At 31.3% G+C, this 22166-nt stretch overlaps 2 protein-coding genes across 2 annotated transcripts in view; one reads left to right on the top strand and one right to left on the bottom strand.

Annotated features, from left to right (window-relative positions):
* Positions 1-22166, bottom strand: part of LOC103579584 (glutamate receptor ionotropic, kainate 2) — a 235429-nt gene that overhangs the window by 211660 nt on the left and 1603 nt on the right. The window lies entirely within an intron of this gene.
* LOC103579597 (dorsal-ventral patterning tolloid-like protein 1) lies at positions 7710-11006 on the top strand. Its single transcript, XM_008561033.1, has 6 exons — positions 7710-8119; positions 8798-8955; positions 9034-9135; positions 9208-9441; positions 9855-10417; positions 10956-11006. Exons 1-6 carry the CDS (start codon positions 7788-7790, stop codon positions 11004-11006), a joined length of 1440 nt encoding a protein of 479 aa, XP_008559255.1. The 5' UTR covers positions 7710-7787.

Genomic DNA, 22166 nt, shown 5'->3' with positions numbered 1-22166 from the left:
TAGTTCGTAATCAGTAATAGTCTCATTTTTTGTATCAGTACTTTGATCACTCAATCTAGGCGACTGATCTCACTACAATGAGCATTTGTTACGAAATTGAATCGAATCAAATTTTTAAAAATTTTAAATTTAAGAAACTTTTATTACACCAAATTTCGATGGACAATATCTATATAAATATATAAGATAATATCACTTCATGTATGGTTTTTGGAAAGGAAATTTTGTTGTCTACAATTTTGGTATCAGTAAAAAATGTCGTTAAGCCAACCGTTTAAGTGCTACGGCTAATTAAACACTCAGTCAATTAAAAAAATTGAAAACCGAAATTTGACTCTAGCTTTAAATTGTTGTAACTTGAAAACGGTTGGGTGTAGAGAATTTTTTAGTGAAACAAAAGTTGTAGAGGATTAAATTTTCTTTCCAATGAGTACAAACAACGGTCGATTATCTTTAATATCAATTAAGGTATATCGGATCGAAATTCTGATTGGCTTTGAAATGAAGAAACAAAAAAAAAATTAATTTTGAATCATTAGACATTTTTAGAATGAAAACTGCCATGAAAATGTTGACTTAAAAAAACCAACAATAAACTCAGGCCATAAAGTAATGTTGTGTGTACTGTAGAAAAAAAAAATATATAAATGAAAATAAAAAATTTTATGATGATCCAGTGTGTAGATACGAAGCCTAGACATTTTTTTTTACGACCCTTTTCATCCCGAAAATATTACGACACTCTTTTGTCATACCTGCTGCCGCTATTTCCATCAACATCACGTTTTTCCCCTACCTCATATTACTCACTTTAATGAAACCTATTAAACGATATACGCGAAATAATATGTTAGCGGGGTGCATCATTAATTTGCTAACAGAAAATCTTCCTTCGATATATTATGTATCATTCTATTTTCCCATAAACATATTGAAGATACTCAAATATTATTGTGAGCCTACCATTCTGCCGAATAACTCAGCAAGATCTTGATCTAAATCTACACTACAATAAATCATAATATCCCTAATCCTTTTTTATTTGTGGGAAAATAAAATTGAGTATTTCGGCTTCGAATAGACAGGAACATTTACTTTTATAGAAGATTATTTATTATTTACAGTATTTTCGATTCTAATCATATCAAGTGAAAAATTTTGGTTTACTTAAATTTCGAGTCGAATTTCACGAAAAAATTTAGAAAAAAATATATGCCAGTATATGATAATTCATATTTGATCAGATACAAAATATAACTCTATTTGATTACCCGCAATCATTCATAATTTTATATATGATTACATCTGTCTGTATCTGATCTCATATATGATGATAAATGATTATTTATACCTGACCAGATACAAAGCATGACTATCTGAATATATATATCATTTTATATATGATTACATCTGACTGTATATGATATCATATATGATCATATATGACAATAAATGTTATTTATACCAGATCAGATACAAAGCATGGCTTTATCTGATTATATATGATTGTATATGATCATATGTATCATTTATATCTGGTCTGATACGGAGCAGAAGTCTATCTGATTATAAATAGTCATGCATAATTTTATATATGACTATATCTGATATCATGTCTGATCAAGTTCAAGATCAGATATAATCATATAGGAACTCATATCTGACTATACTTGAACAAGAATCCCTAAAAATTATTTTCCAAATTGGGAATAAAAAAATTAAAAATTTTTCAATTTCTGTTACGCGAATTGATAAAAAAAAAATTCAAATTCGTCATAAATAAATTTGACCAATTTGATATATACATTTTCATGATATTGCCAAAGTACAACAATTTTTATTGAGGAAATATTTATACCTAATTAATAAATTATCACAAGTAGTTACCAATAATGAAATATTTGAATAATTAATTATTTCGAACTCTAGTTAATTGCAAGTCCAATTCAATTCATATATATATTTATATGCCCATAAATAAATAATTTAAAGCGAATTACCTACGAGCTATAATATCCACGTGGTAAATCCTGTCTTTTCATTGGTCAATTTATTATATTCCCCTCTTTAGTCTTGAGCTTGCGGCTTACCTACTTCATCGTTGGGTTCAGTACGTATTTGGACACCTTATGATGATGGTCAAATATATGTCATTTATAAAAAATTTATTTATCAATCATTTTTTTTTTGCTTATATATTCACTGCCGAGTTACAAATAAAAATTATAAATAAATAAATATTTATTTATTTATTTATTAAATTAAATAATTTGTAAAAAAAGTGTTTATAATATCACTAACTGATTTATGGATCGAGATGAATGAAATTCAACAACTTCCGGTCTGCACTGATGACAGTGGTATTATTTCCGGTGATCTCGGCTCCGCTGAATATGAACATGTAGTCTGTGATGAACGTGATGACAGAGATAATAAAGATAATGCACTACCGAGGTACAAAAAAATACTGACGGTCTTTATTATTTACTGCTGTTGATAAATATATTTAATTATTTGTTTTTTCTTAATTAACTATTCAATCTTCGTAGACGTGAATCACAATTTGTTATAAGACATTATTATCCAGAAGGTAATTGGGGATGGATTATAATTACTGTGAGTGTCTTAATTGAAATAATAGCGACGGGTGTTCATGGTGCCGCTGGAATATGGTTTATAGAAATTCTTAAAAATTATTCACGGACTTACTTAGATGTAGGTGCGTTAAATATCTTTTTTTTATGAATTATTATTTTTTTTTTCACTGCACATCCGAAAGAAAATTAATTTTTGATCTTAATAACATTAAATTCCATTGCAATTTTATTTATAAAAAATAAGACAAAATGTCTAGAATTTTTAATGAAACTTAATAAATATGACATGTAAAATTAAATCATCAAAATTATTTAAAATTCAACTTTCGGAAATGTTGAAAAAAAAAAAATTTGAGAAAAATTTTTTTTTTACATCTTGGAAAGATAAAGTGTCCAAATATTTCTGCCTATGTAATAAATTCTATTGCATTTATTGGTAAATTTTTTCCAATCATAAGAATTTTGACATTATCTGTCAATCGAAAATTCAAAAATGATTGACACTTTGGTATAACAAAATTGATGATATCCATCATGGGATAGTGTTGACTCACCATCCCATTAACTTGAAAAGTTCTATAGTAAACACCCTTTCATTTTTTTTTTGTGAGCTATAAAAATCGAGTCGCAAAAATTTTTTTTCTTATATATAAAATAAAATAAAAATTTAATTAACCCGGAAATCGAAAAAACTGTCCCAAATAATACTAAAATTTATAACTTCCAAAAAGTATATAAACATAAACACGTTCAGAAAAATGTAATAGCAATATCTTGAGGACGTTTCGTCCACACAGTGGCGTAAATATGGGTCTAAGCTGCGAGATATGACACTCGATCAGCCCTAAAATGTATTCAGTATCCTGTCTAAACAAAAGCCCTTTTTACATTTAAATTACTTTATTCCAAGAATATATATAACGTTTTGAAATTTTCCCTTCTGTTATTTCCTCCCTTAAAAAGAAAAAAGAAACTTTGACCCCTTGAAAAAATTTATTTAGACATAAAATTATTTTCTTATTATAGGTTGGTTGGGAGCCATGTCAACAGGCGTCGCTTTATTAATTTCCCCTGTCACAATAGGGATCTGTCGGCGAAAAAGTACACGAGTGACAGCAGTGCTCGGAGGTCTTGTGACAGCTCTGGGATGTTTGTTCACCTCATTCGCCACACAATTCCATCAGCTTTTCTTCAGTTACGGCGCCATCGTAGGTAAGACACCACGGGAACTCCAAAAAGCAGCCTCCGCATTTTTATTATTTATTAATCCTCCCCAAATAATTTATTACATTCTCGAATAAACAAATAAAGGCGTAGGAGTTGGAATAACACGAGATTGCAGTACTCTTATGGTAGCCCAATATTTCAAACGGAAACGAGAATTCGTTGAGATTTTTATCGTATCAGGAAGTGGTTTGGGTATCGCTATCATGTCAGCATTTATCAAAACCATCATCGGGTAATATTTATGTTTATTACTGTACGCGATAACAGAGTTATTCAATTAAAAAAATTTTTAAAAAGTTATAAAAAAAATAATAATTATTATTGATTTCAGAAAAATTGGGTGGCGCCTAGGACTACAAGCAGTCACGGTGACCGTCTTTTCAACATTTTTTTTGGGGACATTTTACCGAAGCGCTTCTCTATATCATCCTCAGCGACGCGCTATCTTGCATTTGAAAACTCAAAAGCGAAAAATAAAAGAAAAAAATAAAGTCGACGATCGGCCGCCGATTTTAGACTTCGCTACATTGAAAAGTAAAACTGTTAGAATTTTATTGTTGTCTACGGGAATTTCGGCATTTGGAATAAACACACCGATTTTTTATTTGGTAATTTCACTAGCGACTTAATTGATTAGTTGACTGATTGTAAATGGAATTTAAAAACAAATATTTATTAAAGGCGCACCAAATCGAAGAGGAAGGATTGGGAGACATGGTGATCTTGCTGCAGGCGTATTTGGGACTGGGCTGGACGGTTGGCTGCGTGACGTTCGGTCTTTTGGTGATAAGGCAGAACGTCGAGTGTCGGATAGCGCGGCAATATCTGATGCAAACGGCGATATTCATTTGTGGAATTTGCATACTGGCGCTGACTACGGTCCATGGAAATTACTACGGATACGTCATGTTCACGTGGATCTACGGGATCTTCTGCGGCGGGTATCATTACAGCTTGAAAATGTACACGTACGAACGTGTACGCGCTCGGAATTTTGTACGCACATGGGGTTTTGTCCAGTGCTCCCAAGCTATTCCTATAGCCATTGGTGTTCCTATTTCAGGTATAAATTACTTTTATTTTTTTTTTTTATGGAAAAAGTTAGAGGGAGTCGGAAAGATCAATAATTTTTTTTATATTAAAATTGGAATCAAATTTAAAAAAAAAAATTATTGAGTCAAAATAAAATCAAAATCTCAATTTAAAATAAAGTTGATACATATTTTCCCCTATAAAAAAAATTCATGTGGAAATCCAGCTTAGATTCCCATGGAAATTCCACATTGCGGTTTCGGATGAATTCTCATATGGTTTCCTATAGAAATCCAGCATAGACTCCTAGATAGATTCTCACGTGGGTTTCCATGGGATTCCACACCATGAAAAAATCCAAATGAGAACCTGGTTTCGATTCCTGTGCTACTTCATACATCGTTTATCATTTATATAAAAATTTTTACGTAGAAATCCAGATACTCAGGTTCCCATATGGATTTCTAACATGGGAATTCAGATGTCCAAGTTCCTATATACAGTCGAATCGCGTTATAAGTCCGCTTAGTGTCTCTCTCATATTAACGCGAGTCTGGTTAAAAGAAAAAGACACAAGCCGGACTTATAACGCGATTCGACTGTATATTTTTCGTATGGGAATTCAAGTATAAAGTTTCCTATGTAAAATCTCTATATGGGAATCCAGATATCCGTAGTTTCCTACATAGATTTCTATAGATTCCCATAAAATCCTACCCAGATTTTTTTGAGAGTCGTAACAGATTCAAATCTCGATTAAAAAATAAAATGAATATTTTTTTAATTAATGAAATTACCGAGAGATCGATAATAAATCAATATCCGAACTTGTTACCTTAATAAAAAAAATTATATTACAGGTTACATAAATATAAGTTTTGGCAATAAAGCCGGTTACTATTTTAGTTCAACCTGCGTTTTAGTCGGTAGCTTTACGTTATTTTTCATCGACTTACACAAACGCAACCTCTCGAAACACCGAAGCGGTAAATCCAACGGCATTAAGCACACGTGTAATTCAAATTGCCAAAAAAAACGGGGACTATCATTTAATCACGAAGCTGAAAATGATAACACACCCGGCGCAACTGCTATGGGGTTTAATCCAAATGCCGAGCACTCACCAGCTCTCGGTAATAATTCACCCATTATTAAAAAAAAAAAAAAATAAAATAAATTATTGAACTTCATACTCCGTTTGTTTAATTAATTAAGGTGAGGCGATTAATAAACTGAGCGTCGACAAGCCCGAGCTGACTTGTATATCCGAGGAAGGCATCGCCGACATGGATTTGCCTGACAATATCCTGGATGACATCGAGTACATCGGGGACTGCATAACGTCTTGCAATAAAGTGGAAAATTATTTAATGCTGTCCGAGTTTGAGAACAATCTTATTGCCGAAATGCCGATAATAATGGACCGCAAGGGACGCAAATGGTCATTAGCTCGCTCCAAGAGTATTCATGGCAACCCACCCGCCGGGCCCTCCACTAGCCAAACTCTCCTCGACGAGGACGATATTAAATCTAAATGGCTTTTAATGCCCGCTCCAATTAATAATCGAGCTATTACTGTTATAGAAGAAGCCAGCACGTAAGACATTTTTTCTCTAATTGTTCTCTCATTAGTTATTTATTTAATTAATAAATTCATTTTTTTTAGGTCTCAAGTCGAGAGCTGAAACTCGACATGACATTAGATAAACTAATGAATAATGATAATTAATAATTAATAATTAATAATTATGAATAATGACGAAGTGATGGGGAAGCGCAAAAATTATAAAATAATTGATTGAAGTTTATAGTTAATTATTATAAATTATTTGTGACAATAAATGTTCTATTTGATGATGAAGATGTTAATGACTGCCAGATTAAAATTAATTGTAAAACACCAATTATCCGTCCAACCGTTGAGACATTTTTAAAAATAATTTTTAACATCAAGTAGGTGTCGAGGTGTAGACTTTATTATTTATTGCGCCCCAGTCATTGACGAGTATTAAACTAGTGTATAAAGTTATAAATATAATAGTATAATTTTTTTTTTAATTATTTGGTCAAAGTACTATCCGAGTGAAAAAGGGGCCAAAATAGGCCGCAGAAAAATTCCGTGATTATTTTTATTAGTATTTATAATTTTAAGTCACTAAATTATTTATTTGTATTATGACTCGTCATTAAAAAAATTAGGGGTAAAATGGGGCGTCTAAGCAATTTGTTTTTCAATAAAAATAAAATTTATAATAAAATTATTGGAGGAAATGGCTGCTAAATTATGAAATCAAAAATTTTGGGCTAATTTTGATTTTGAAAAATTTTTTATGGTCCATTTTGCCCAGCTTTTATTTTATCTAGTCGATATTTATTGTAATGGAATTAATTAAAATTTTATTTCGTTATTATAAATTAATTTTTTGTCAGTATTTATGTGAATTAATGAGCAATAGTTAAAATTGTAATAAATAAAAAATGTAAAATAATTTTTTTTATTTATTTGTATGTCTTGTAATTATATCTAATTGTTTTGAAATAAATAAATTGAGAGTAAAAGTTATTAAGATTTAATCGCAGCATGAAAAACTGGGACAGTGCGAGCCTCGGGCTCGAAAGCTAGACCTTCGATCTGCGTTCTGAAAACTAGCGGCATTTAATTTGATAATTTATTTAAGATTAAAAATTCAGCCTTAAGCTAATGATTAATTGTTTCGAACACTTATTTATTTAATTAATTAATAAATTATCATGTGACATAAATACTTTTCATTTATTAAAATAATCTCAAATTAAATATGTAGATATTTATTTTAATTACTTAGTACCAAACTAGTTCTAGTCATCAGCGAATCGAACTTGAAAAATATCGTGAGGAAATAGAATTGTTTTTTTGGGAACAGTAAATAAATATAAATAATAAAAATAACAATGAACGGGATTTCACGTGCTTTCAGTGTCGGAATTTTTATTTTGGGTTTGATGATAAATTTACATGGACATGGGGTAGCAAAGAAATTTGAAAAAAAAGAAGATTTTAACTTGACGGCAATAGAAAGCAAAGAAATTTTAATAAAGAGTGAACGTCTTTGGGATCAGGGAATTATTCCCTACGGAATAAGGAAAAATATTGTTGGGGAGCAGCGCAGGTTGATTACACGGGCTATTAGGTACTGGGAGAACATAACTTGTGTTCAATTCATTGAGAGCGTCAGAGGCCTAAATCCCAGTTATTTATTTTTTACCACATCACCAAACTGCAGGTAAAACAACAGATTCTAATACAACAATACTGCACACCTCGAACGCGAAGCTTTACTGACACAAAATTTTTATCATTTTTTATGAAATTTATTTAATTCATAATTATATACTGTATAAAAAAAATTTTCCCGCGGAATTCATTTACTGTTAAAAGAGCGGTGTTAAATCGGCGTAAAAAAAATTCCACACAGGAATTAGAAAAAAAATGTGTTATGGAAAGTGTCTAGGCTTCTGCCTGTGTGTCCATCGGATAATTTTTTTTTATTTGATCTTATTATTATTATCTAACATCATTTCCGATACTCTTTCAATGTAAAATAATGAAAAATTTCGAATGAAAAAAATTATTAAAATCCTAGTCATCTGCTCTATCTATCAATTTGATATTTTTTTTCTCATTTTACTTTCTGATTATCCGACATAATTTTTGAGGCTCTTTCAATGTAAAATATTATAAAATTCTGAAGAAAAAAAATTTTTCAAGTCCTAGAACAATCCCAGACCCGTGTGCTCCTTGAACGGGAAGTTTTGAGGCTGACACGCAGGGCCCAGATTTTTTTTACACAGGCCCGGGAATTATAAAAAATTCAGCGTCTGACCCTCTTAAAATTTTATGTCAAATATCTCAGACTAAATTCATTATTATTAAAATTTCCTAATAAAATTTAATTTATCAGCTGCTGTAGTCCATCAATCGGTAAATATCAAGAGGGAAGAAATTCCATAAACTTTGACAAAAGTTGCAGCTACGAATCCATCGTCCATGAATTGGGTCACGCCATAGGTTTTTCTTACCATAAACTTTCGGAAGACAATAAATTTACCAATGCGACAGGTTAATTTACCAGATCGGCTATTATTAAATTAATCATTCTCGATTTCAATTAACAGATAAATTTTTTTTTCAATGCAGGTACCCAACATGACACTAAAGAACATTTTGATGAAAACACATCCAAAAATTTAATGATGCGCAACAGACAAGAAGTAAAAGATATTTTTTATCAATGCCCTAGTACGTAAAAAACTAAATAGTTAGAATATTTGAATAAAAATAAATGATTATTTGAGTTATTAATTAATGTAGAGTGTGGAAAAACATTACAAGCGATGTATGGAACTTTTGGAACTTTCGATACAGAAATTTATTCGAATAGTTCACTGATAGAAGCTGAGGAATCATGCGAATGGAGAATATCTGGCGCGCATGGAGAGCGAATCGCTCTAAACATTGAGTCGTTAAATATTTACGAGACAACTAATTGCACAACAGATTACTTGGAAATTAGGGATGGATACTGGAGTGGAAGTCCTCTTTTAGGTAATTAATTAAAATTCGCTCTATAAAATTTATCAGCAGACTCTAGTAATTTCGGTGAAATTTTTTTGCTCTGGAATTTTTTTTCAGAAAGAAGTAAATAAATTTTTTCAATTGCATAAAAGGGTAATATGAAAATCGAAAATTGGCCCTTGTATCTGTAAGCTCTATTAAAAAACATCAAGCGAAATTGCTGAGACAAATTTTTTAAATTTTAATTTAATCTAAATTTCTTGTCTGGTTAAAAAAATCGAAATTTTGCAAATATATTTTTTCTAATCCCGATTTGTAGTCACGTAATTGACTACAAATAAAAAATTCTTGGACCATAGTAAAAAAATTTGTCACTACGAAATTAGAGTTCTGCTGCATAATGATCAAAAATTGTTAATAATTATTGATAAATTTTTTTTTAGGTCGATTTTGTGGAAATGAAAGTATGACGCAGCCTTTAATTACGTTGAGCAGTCGAATGTTGGTAACGTATGTTCGAACAAGTGGTAAAAAAAGTGACCATGGGTTTACGGCGAGTTATTACAAATTATGCGGCGGCGATATTGAAATAAACAACACTAGAGTTTACTTAGAATCGCCGAATTATCCTTATAAGTATGAGCGGAACATTCAGTGCACTTGGATTTTCAATTCCCCGAAGGACCAAATAATGAGAGTACAATTCTACTACTTTTATCTTGAGGACACCAGAACCTGTAAAAGTAACTTCCTGGAAATAAGGAACGGTGACAGTTTTACGTCCTCCCTTATCGGCCGATACTGCGGTTCTCATAAAAACTTAAAAACCCACGTGGACGGAGGGACACTTGTTGTTAAATTTTTTAGCGAAAAACCGACCAACTATTCGGGATTTACAATGGCCATCACTGCTTACCATGACGACCATGAGAATAAGAAAATACAAGCCAATGAAACGATCGCCTCACCAGACTCGGCGGGTTATCGATCCTGTAATCCAATTTTTGTATTTATTTGCTTGGTTTCTATAATCAAGATTTTTAATTAAATATTTTTTTTTATTGCAATAAAACTAATTATTGAAGAATTAAATGTTTTTAAAAATAAAATTATCTTTCTTTACTTTTATGTGCTACCATTTTCCAGAAGACTTCTCTGAATCCTAGAGATATCCTACACGGAAAAAGAAATAGGTGTTGCAACAGGAGTTCGTCCTGGTGCTCCCACAGGACATGTCCTGTTGCTGCAATAGGAAAATCCTGTTTTATTAACAAGACAAAATCCTGTTGCAGCGACAAGGCGGCGTCCTGTTGCAGCATCTATTTGTTTTTCCGCGTGGCATTCCGTAAGTTGACGAAACGTTGCCTTTAATTTTTACAACAAATTGACGATAACTGGTAGTCAACAGTTACAAAGGCTGAAGTTGTCGTCAACTTGATTGCAACTAATTGACACCAATTTACTGACTAGAAAGTATTGCTGCTTATAGTTGGTTTAATTTGACGTTCAATTTCTTTTATTAACAAACTGCAATTTGGCTTTAGGCTTTGACTTTGAGCTCTCCGGCTATCTGGGATCTTACCAACGGTAGCTAAAAGTAAATATCAGCATTACCCTGATAGCAAGATTTTTCTGTCAGAAAGTTAGTGTCTAGTTGCAATCAAGTTGATGACAATTTCAGCCTTCTTAACTATTGACTACAAGTTGTTACTAATTTTCCATCAACTAATGAAATGCTAACTTTTTCAGAAAGTTGTCCACTAATTGCTGTCAACTTATGGAAATGCCAATTTCTGCGGCCAACTTGGTGACAAGTTGCTGCAGGAGGTAGCTAGCTTGCTACCAGCTTGACTATCAGGGTAAAAATTTCTTCCTACACTATCCTCACAGGGCAAACGCGGTACCGCATGCTTGGAGCATGACTTTTCTAGGGTAGATAGCCGCTGAGTGAAGATAAAGTCGTGTTGTACCTCAAAATATGCATTCGTAAGCATGTTTGTATCCTATTGAGCGACAACAAAAAACTATCCCTGGTTTCTATGCTCGGTAAATAAGCTCGCGATCCGCAATTAGCAAAGTTAAGTTTGCTCATCACTCAATAAACAAGCTTGTATATATTTTGGCGAAACTCTAACAGAACTTAAATAATATGTTTGCATATTATATATTCCCAGTCCCTCGTAAAATTTTAACATAACAATAACAAACGTACTTGCTATACACACGAACTCAAAACATAGAATAATATTAAATCACTTTTAATTGTTAAAATAACGTAGCGCAATATTTCATTCAGACTTACGCCTCGTTGATTCTACAATTCCGTAACTCTTGATCAAAATCCCATATAGACTTTAAATTAATTAAATCCAGTGTGTTATGTATACAATATACAATCTACAATTTACAATCTTGTACATCTGCATGTTACCCAGATAAACCGAAACCGCAAGGAATATTCCCTTTTCTTGACCACGTCTCCTATATATTCTGCACGACCCGAATTAATTATACATACGTTGGAACAGATACAACACACGCTCCTTGAAATATTTATTCTCCTGTTAATTTCACGTCCTATTAATTTATTCATCTATTTAATTCTCAAAAAATTTAACACGTCATTAATTTTTTATACGACGAGGAAATTAGAATTTATTATAAGCTACAGCATAATTGACAATGAAATTATACTTTAAAAAATTCAATGCGATTTAAAACTCCAGATGTATTTAATCCGATCCATCGAATATTTAAATCGACAATCCTGGTAATTTTAAAATGGAATCAAAATTTCGAGGAATTTTTTTCTACCTCACAAAAGACCTAATTTTGAAAAACAAAAATTCAGTGATTAAAAAAAAATTTTTACTACAAATAGGAGAGGTTCGCCAACTGGGATAAAATGGTCACTTTTGAATTAAAAAAAAAAAAATCACAATATATTTTTTCAGAGTTCCGTCTCATTTTGCTCCAGTTTCCCTGAATTAACTTGAATCTGTACCTCAATAACCACTGTCAGCTTCAATGCAATAAATTTGAATCGATTACTGAATAAAATAAAAAATTGGTTGTTTAAAAATTAAATTTAAATCATAAAAAATAAAATATTTACCGTAAATAAATCGTATCCGACAAAAAATTCAGTCAACTGAAAAATGTAAGATTAATGACCGGCTTACTGCGCCCGATTAGCATTTATAATAAAATAATTTATAATATAATAAAATATCCTAGTGCAGATTGAGTATAGAGCTAGAGCCAAGTACCGGCTTATTGTTCAATATAAATCGAGATCGTAGTTGACAGACACGAGTTAATGACCGTACTCTGGATTTGACGTGTGTATACGTACTTAGCCTCCTAGATTCAAGCAATTGCCCCGCATACCCACACTAAGTGATGGATTCTCTAAATAGAGGAGTCAAATCCCTCCGCCCTCTACTCTCTACCCGTCCTCTGGGCTCTGCCCGTCGTCCTCAATCCTCTGCTCTCAGCATTGCTATCCTAAACGAATTCTGGCCTCCATCCAGAAAATACCTCAGCCTACACTTTATTAATGCAAAACCATTTTAATTTTACTCCACTGATTGTTCAGTTACACAGCCAACACTTTTAAATACCATCACCCAACACATCCACAATAAAACCCGTAATTTAAAATCCACCCGCAACCACTTTCCGTCCAATTCCCTCGCATTGCTCAACTCGTCTAAAAGTCCTCTAAACCAACACTTTATATTTAAACCTATGAACCGATGAACCTAGAATCAATAGTTTAATGCAATTGTCAATGGCAGCAGTGGCATTTAGCTTCAAGTCATTGCGGGAAATAAACGAGCCGGCCCTTGGGATACTGTTTAATACTACGCGACCAAAATCCAAAGAGAAATAATTCCCAGTCAATGCGGATGCGGGACTCTGTCCCTCCACATCTACATCCATCTACGCCCACATTTACATCCCCATCCTCATCCTCATCCTCTTCCCCATCCCGGTCCTCATTCGCATCCTCATCCTCATGTACATGGACAAGAACAAGTACAAGCACATTTACAACTATTTGTATACATAAATCATATCAATGCCCGTTCCGGTACCTTTTTCATCCCTTTTCTCCCGACTCGCTCGCTCTGAACCACTCACCTCATTTAACAATTCATTTATATTATCATCATTATTATTATTTTCAACAGATTAGTTTTATAAAAAACTAGCTTTTGCCCGTCACTTTTATCCCTTGAGCTACATAAGTACCTAATCTTGTTTGATTTCTTTTTGTTACCGGTTGTCTACTTCCTTTTTTTAACTACCGTTCTCTCTTGCTCTATTTTTTAACCGTATTTTTTCTCACTCCTGCCAGAGTTTTTTAACGTCATGGATTCCTCCGACTCGGTCTATATCAAGCTCGTGGAGTCCCTGCCCTTTAAAACCATCGAACGACTGGGATTACCGAGGTAAGTACTGGTGCAGGAAATTTGGCTTAAAGCCGATGAAGTCTTGAGGGTTTTACGGCACACAAAAGTTGAAGTAGTTGAAGCTGAGGCTGAGGTAGAACTGGAGTAGGAGCGTAAGTACGAGGGAGTCAAGCTTTTATATTTTCTTACATTACACGGTTCTGGCTTTTAAAACAAAATAAAAGTTTTCTTTTTCGGAACAAGACGTTGATTTATCTTTCGGATGATTAATAAAAATAATAATATGAATGTTGAATTGTCTTGTACGTGGACTAATTTAACACCATTGAAGTTTAAATTAAAGCAATGAAAAGAAATGAGGATTTTTTACACTTTAGTTAACATTTTACGGTGTCAGATCTGCGGAGGCTATTCATCTGTGAATAGACACTAATTCAAATTTCCTTTTGATACTTTTAAATCCCTTTTCAGAGAAATAATAAATAGAGATCTTTTTTTTCTGCTCTAAAAGAACGTAATTGAGGGTTTTGTGGACATATTAGCGGTTGTAGGGTGTGAGTAGGGTGAGTATGTGTGTATGTAAGTAAACATAATTTAATTTTACCGTTAATTATGTAGGTATGACCCTAGAGATATATATGTTAATCAGTTGTGGTTAATCCTTTAGTCAATCTGTATCGCATTGACGCTTAATTATCTGGAATTGTTTGAATTGTTCGAATTAATTGAACGTATTTCGGTCCTGCCTGTCCTGATAGCCGTTTGTTATTCGGATGCGGTTTTAATTGCGAGAGAATTAGTTTATAACAAACCATAGTTGTCAAACTTCAATTATGTACAGTTATTGGCTGTAGGCGGCTCGGAAGTTCTGGTGGAAAAAAAAATATTTTGGGAAATTAATTTATTTTTTGCAGGTAAAAAAATTTCGGTCTGACCGAGTGGTCGTGGACTATATGAGCAGAGTCGTAAATTTTCAATGGAAAATAATTAATTGGTGATTTTTAATTTGGAAAAAAGGTTTTTCAATTAGAGGAGTTTAAAGACTGATGGAAATTTTTTATGGAAAATAAAAATTTTATGGACAATAAAAATATTTTTTAGTGAAATTGAAAAATTAAAATATTTTATGAGCTGACTAAACTAAATTACGTTGCGTTAAAATTGAATGTATAAGAAACTGAAGAAATGGAAAATTCGTTTATGGTTAAAAAAAATAAGACATGATTTTTTTAATTCATCATGTACTTTAGCATAATAATAATTATTTATTTTTAAAAGCTAAATTAATGTTTTGTTATTTTTATCGGTCTTTTAGGTTGATAAAGTTATTATTAACACGATATACAGAGGGCAATTAGTTATTATACCCATTTATTTGATACTAATTGCTTTGTATTGAAGCTGTGAATGAACTCTTTCTTTTTCATAATTTCAATCCACTGCTATAATTCCATTTAATTGAATCTATTCTGTTAAATTTTAATTGTTTCGTGTTGAGATTCAACTATTGAGATCCAGGAACCAATCATGGGAATTACTAAGTAGGGATGTAAGGAGATTATGAGAATTCGGTATAGTTATCATGTAACCATTGTAGCAATAATTCCCTATTTGTATTGTTCATTTTTATTAAAATGAATTTGCATCAAAAAATTGAAAAAAAAATTTATTAAACTTAAATTATAAAAAAAACAAATATTTATATTTTCATTTTCAACATGTGCATATTTTTAGTTTTTCTTTTTTTTTTTTTTTTTTTTTTTTATTTGAAAAAGCAAACAAAAAATTGTTAATTGTCTGCTAACTTCAAAGTCATAAATTTTTTTGTAAACTTTTAAAAAATATTTTTTTTTATATCCTCTAAGTTGAAAGTGACCACTTTTTGAAAACTACATATTTTAAATTTGGAATCAATTAAAAATAAAAAAAGTTTTGTTCTGGGGTTGATTGTTTCTCGACTCGTCGGTACTTTAATTAATATAAGACATTTCTTCGTATAAATGGATTAAAAAATTTTTCCATGGATTTCAATTGAAAAAAAAAAAAAAAAAAAAACTTCTTCACTGGGGAATATTTTTTTTACCAAAACTCTCATGCAAAGAAACTAAATCAGCCCCATTTAAATCTACATATCCGCGTTACTTTCAGCGCTTACTCAGACTACTAATTACCCCCAGCCATTATTTTATTTTTAATCTAAATTATTATTTTATTGAATCGTGACTCACAACTATTAGAAAAGTTTCCCGTCCGTACAAATGTATATATATATATATATATACAATACTCGGATTAACTTTTATCTTTAGCAAAATAAATGGTAGGATAATTTACAAAGAAAATCTAATTTTCTTCACGAATGATTCCACCACATAATTTACAGAAGCTGCTTACTTTAGTTTTGAGAGCGAGATAAAAAAAACGGAAATTATAAAAGTTTTCTTTATTTGCCGTTCTGATAGACTCGAAAAAAAAAAGAAAAAAAACAAAAGGTTGATTTTTTTTATGTTCTCACCGACACGGGGACTACCAGCAGAAGCCAAGGTTAGAAAGATTTAATCAATATATAGATACACATTTCTTTATTGAAGAGGGCCGGCTCGAATGGACGGTGGAGGAGGACCAGTACCGTGATACCGTGCAAGAGGATCAGTGGGAACAGCTCCAAAACGACAAGAGGACTCAAGTATGAATAGTATTGATCTACGTCTTTTGTGGAGATCACTGGATATAGGCACTAGTCAGTACTCTGGAGCCAATAATGGAATGATAATACTCGACTTTTTTTCCTTTGCCAAAGGATATGAAATCCACTCTTGCCTACTATTCTCTTTTTAATATTTGCCCATTTTATTAGCTTTCCTTTATCATCATTTTTTTTTTATTTTACTTTAATTTAGTATCTTGTTAATATATGATAATAATATACTGTAAAAAATTTTCAAAGTGAACGCGGAGTGGGGGATTTTTTATTTATTTAATTACCTTGGAGGGAATTTCACTCCGAAGGGAAGTTTTGGAAAATATTAATTATAAAAAAATTACTAATGTAGTGAGCTTAGGTCTTTGATATTTTGACATTTATATCGAGTACGGAAATAATTACGAGCTCCCTGACCATATATTCACGCGAAATTATTTTAAAAAATTATAAGCAGCTGATAACAAAACTTGAACAAATATAATTCCACTGAAACACAAACTGTCGCATGACTTACATCAACCATACCACGAGATAACATTTCATATTGTACCGAAATATAAAATATTCCCATAAAAACTATGTCACTATAGCTATTCAATAATTTCATATTTTTATTATGTATTATATATATAAAATTATAATTTAGTGAGTTACTAAAAAATTTTATAAATTAAAAACATAAAATTTTAAGTTTAATTATGAATATCTGAATAAAATATTTATTGAAATAATTATGTTTCTAATTAACAGCTGTTTCTATTAAATATAAATTTATTTAAGTATTAAAACTCTGGACCGGAGTGAATGCGGGTTAAAATAAAATCCGAATTCACTCCCGATAGATAACTATGTAAGGAAGGACAAAGGCGGATATCCAAAACAGAGAAATTTTTTTTTTCAAATGGGATCTTGTCATTTATTTCTAAAATTATTTTTTAACAATTTAAAATGTCTGAGATTTATTTTTGAAAGAATTAAAGAAAAAAAAAATTTCTTTGACGCGTTGCTCTCAAGTTGTATTTCAAATGATATTTATAGGCGTAATTTATCTAGGGATTAGTGAGATTGTTAAATTTTATTAAAAATACGAAAATGAAATTTTTCATATTTTTTCGAGCAGCCGAAAAGTGAAAAAATTTAATTTCAAATGGCAATTGAAAATTTGTCTTATTTTTTAAAAATATAAGCGACAAGTGAAGATTTAGTGTATTCAAGATAAATAGAGTGTGCTTTTTTCCCTGTTTTCATTTTGCCTTGCCCTCCCGTATTTTTAAGAACAAATGTCTCAATTGTAACAGAGAGCAATTGTGACAGGATACAAATACATAAGAATGAAAAATATAATTATTTCTTATACTCAAAGTGACTATTTTAATTATTTTTGTGACAAATAAATTATTTTAACGATAATTGTAGTCAGTGTATATTGTAAAGTATATTCCGAAGTGGCTCATAAATTTTAAAAACAAGAAAAAAAATAAACATTAAATAAATTCATTTTTTTTTTATAACTGAGTCTTTCATAATTTATATGTGTATGTATATATATATATAAGCGAAAGTGGAATATCTGTTATTAAATTATGCTAAAAATAATAAAAGATAAGTAAATCTTTTTGTAAAAAAGTTTTTCCTGACGCTTGGACCCGAAGGTACTTCTCTTTTCCATCCGAGACAGAAGAGCGTTTTTTATCTACCCACACATGATATAAGAATAGTCTCAAGAGAGTACTTTCGTCTACTCACAGTGAATTTAAAACGAGAGAAAAAAATTAAAAGAAAAAAAAAGGATATTTGAAATTCCATTTATGCAGGCAAAAGTTGTTGAGGAAAATGGCCGGGGTTACCCAAATGGATACTCTTTCAACGAGCCAGTCGACACACTCCGTACCTCCCCTGACGCATATATTATAATATGGAGCCATTGAGAATTATGGCCGCGAAAATAAAAAACGAAGATTCGATAGTCTGCGGAGTTAGTGAAAGCATTTGATTCCGAAGTTTAATAAGATTTATAATTTATGCAGGATAGCGCGCGGGAAAAAAATAAGTTGCCGAGTTGTGCTTGAGTTTGAATTATTTTTTTAACTTTCCACTTTCGTCATTTTTTTAGTTCGTTGTTTTTTTATTTTGAATTTTTTAAATTTATACAAAGAGATGAATAATTAGAATAAAATCATTTCCTTGGTGGAAAACCCGACGCATTCGGGCAGATACTTTCCGTTGGATTATGAGTTTCCCATTTTTTCATTTTTTTTATTCTAATGAAATGCGAAAGCACATTGAATATCTAAAGAGCATAATCTTCTTATGGAATTCACATTTCGTGGTTTAAAAAAACACGGATAGGATTAATCAGCGGTTTTTTTTATTATTACCATTATTGTATTTTTTGGTAAAAATGAATCCAAATAGAGAAAAAATGATAATGCAACTAAAAACTGATGCTCAATTGACAATTAGTATTAAATACTCGCCCAAGCAAAATTGTAGCAAAGAATGAATAAAATAAAAGTTTTAAATTATCCAGCCGGTCTTTTACTTCATCATTCAGTAGGTTATTCAGTTGGGCCACTTTTGGACGAGCTCACATCAGTTCGTGGGCTCCTGAGTCTTTGCTGCTCGATGATAATTATCATCATTTTGCGTCATCACTCGGCATAAATATTTTATAAAAAATAATTTATCAAAATTTTATCGTCATAAATACTCCATCATCCGACATAATATTTATAATATTGATCTTCATACCCATTTCTATTTTTAATTTAATCCATAACAATTAATAAATTCTCTTCCGTAATCAATAATGCAAGATATATTAAATACGAAACCATCCAACAAAATGTTTTACATTCACAAGCTAAAATATAATTGCTTTGATACCCAATAATTTTTTAAATTCGGATATTTAATATTTTTTGTTTCTTATTATTTTAAATATTTTTTAAAAAATTATTTATACGATAAAACTTTTGATTTTCCGAGTGATGATACTAAAAGTGAGATAACAAATTTATTATTTTTAAAAGCATTTTTTTTGTATCACCTCATCAGTAATTTTTTGTTTTATCTCCCACTAAAAATTCCCTATCGGATTTAAAAATTTTTTCCCGCTTTTTTTAAAATTTTCTCCATCGCCATTTCACTTATCCGCCATCTCTTATCACCAAGTCAAATATTCAAAAAATAAATAATTGAATATAATAACAACCTAAATCTATTCATCCCCTCGATTAAAATTCTATCACCATAAATACTCCGTCATCAATAATCATAACTACGATCCTCTTACAACTCAATTTCTAATGCAATTCACAATCATGAGATTCCTTCCGGCAATCAATATCATCTTTAACATTAAAAATAATATTCCATCTAACCAGATACCTCACATTCAAACAAAATAAAAAATTAACGATCCAAAAAAAAAAGTACTAAACTCAGTCATTAACTTCTTATCTCATCATCATCTCCAGAAAATTAAGATCCGCCGCCCTACACCGTACATTAAAAAAAACATTATCAAGCTCTATAAAAAACGTTATCTCGAGTTCTTGGTAACGCCAGTTATCAGTTATAAAAATACATATAATCAAGAATTCAATTTTAGCTTCTATCCAGCGAATAATCGATAATTGCCAGCAGAGCAACCGGGTCCTCATGATACTTCCGAGATAAAATATACAGCTGATGAAATTATTTGACTCAGTTATATGTACAACGGAATAACAATTGTTAAGTAAATCAATAATGATGACGAGTAGTCAAGTATTACAAATATATACATATATATATATGATATGTTTCTCCATCCGTTTTCTATATAAAGCCGAGCCGAGAACCAGCAGAGTTGTAATCATAAATATTTATCAAGTTCACTTACAATTTGTAATCGACTTGATCGACTTTTCTGCGCGTACAACAAAAACTAGGTATCACTAGATCTCGAGAAACGGCTTCAGAACCTCCAAGTTCATGTATAATTTATAGGCCTCAGCGTCTACTCGCGAGTTCTGTATAATGCTCTTGCTCTACTATCGAACCTTGACCAGGGATCCGATGTGCAGAGAAACTCTGCCGATGCTGGGAAACTTGTGTCCAAAGAATTGAGTCAGAGTCCATATAATACCAGTCCAAGACTCGAGAGTAGTCTGGTTTACTTCTGCTCCATCTTATTCTACTCTATACTTATTCTTGGTCTTGTTCTCGTCGAGCTGCCGTTCAATTCAGATATTATACCCAGGCAAAATAATTCATCCTCTTCACCACCTTTTTCTGGTAACTTTTTTATGCTTTTTATCATCAGCCAGAAACAGCTGAGCATGAAGTAGGATAGAGCTGTAGAAAGATTAAACGATAAAAATAATATAAATCTGAGTAGTAGTGTCGCTGTACATGTACACGCTCATGCCCATACTGTTACGTCGGCCTTTATCACTTTTTTTATGGTTTATTTTAAAAATATATAAAAAAGTTAGCGGTCATTCCACTTGCTGCTAAATAGTGTCCAGCAGACTCTCGTAAATTGACTTTCAACTGGTAGATTTTTTTTTTAGTACGTAGGAGTGCCAACTTTTATTAACGCAAATTATGATTCCGATACGAGGGGTGACGTTGCACTTTGACGGTGAGTTTGAACGTATGGTCAATCAAACGGTTTTGTAGCATGTGAAATTTGACATTGAGGATTTATTTATGATCGAAATATTTTTGGAGAAGGCGCAAATATAGATTATCATCCCCACTGTCTGAAAAGAAATTCTCGTATGGCTTAAATTCACTTGCGACTCAAGTAGAGGGGCCTAATAGTGCATAAAGGGGTAAAACGGCCACTTATTCTTTTTTAATTGCTAACGACTTGTTCTAATCAATCGATCTGTCTAAAAATTGGCTCAGACCTATAGAATTTGGAATTTATAAAAGTAATTTTAGATGAAAAGAATTAATGGTATTTATTTTTGAATATTTTGACCTGGAAATATGAGGTGGCGGATAAGTGAAATGGCGATGGAGAAAATTTTTAAAAAAGCGGGAAAAAATTTTTAAATCCGATAGGGAATTTTTAGTGGGAGATAAAACAAAAAATTACTGATGAGGTGATACAAAAAAAATGCTTTTAAAAATAATAAATTTGTTATCTCACTTTTAGTGTCATCACCCCGAAAATCAAAAGTTTTATCGTATAAATAATTTTTAAAAAAATATTCAAAATAATAAGAAACAAAAAATATTAAATATCCGAATTTAAAAAATTATTGGGTATCAAAGCATTTATATTTTAGCTTGTGAATGTAAAACATTTTGTTGGATGGTTTCGTATTTAATATATCTTGCATTATTGATTACGAAAGAGAATTTAATAATTGTTATGGATTAAATTAAAAATAGAAGTGGGTATGAAGATCAATATTATAAATATTATGTCGGATGGTGGAGTATTTATGACGATAAAATTTTGATAAATTATTTTTTATAAAATATTTATGCCGAGTGATGACGCAAGATGATGATGATTATCATCGAGCAGCAAAGACTCTGAATGAAGGAACTGAATAACCTACTGAATGATGAAGTAAAAGACCGGCTGGATAATTTAATACTTTTATTTTATACATTCTTCGCTACAATTT

Source organism: Microplitis demolitor, chromosome 7, assembly GCF_026212275.2.
Source record: "Microplitis demolitor isolate Queensland-Clemson2020A chromosome 7, iyMicDemo2.1a, whole genome shotgun sequence".
Taxonomy (NCBI): Eukaryota; Metazoa; Arthropoda; class Insecta; order Hymenoptera; family Braconidae; genus Microplitis; species Microplitis demolitor.
Note: the sequence above shows the minus strand (reverse complement) of the source record. Positions and strands in the feature narration are given on the sequence as shown.

Bases quoted from the DNA above. Each gene is read 5' to 3' on its own strand.
- LOC103579597 (XM_008561033.1), top strand. From the start codon at position 7,788: ATGAACGGGATTTCACGTGCTTTCAGTGTCGGAATTTTTATTTTGGGT. The intron at 8,956-9,033 runs GTTAATTTACCA...TTTTCAATGCAG, and splicing joins TAAATTTACCAATGCGACAG to GTACCCAACATGACACTAAA. The intron at 9,442-9,854 runs GTAATTAATTAA...ATTTTTTTTTAG, and splicing joins GAGTGGAAGTCCTCTTTTAG to GTCGATTTTGTGGAAATGAA.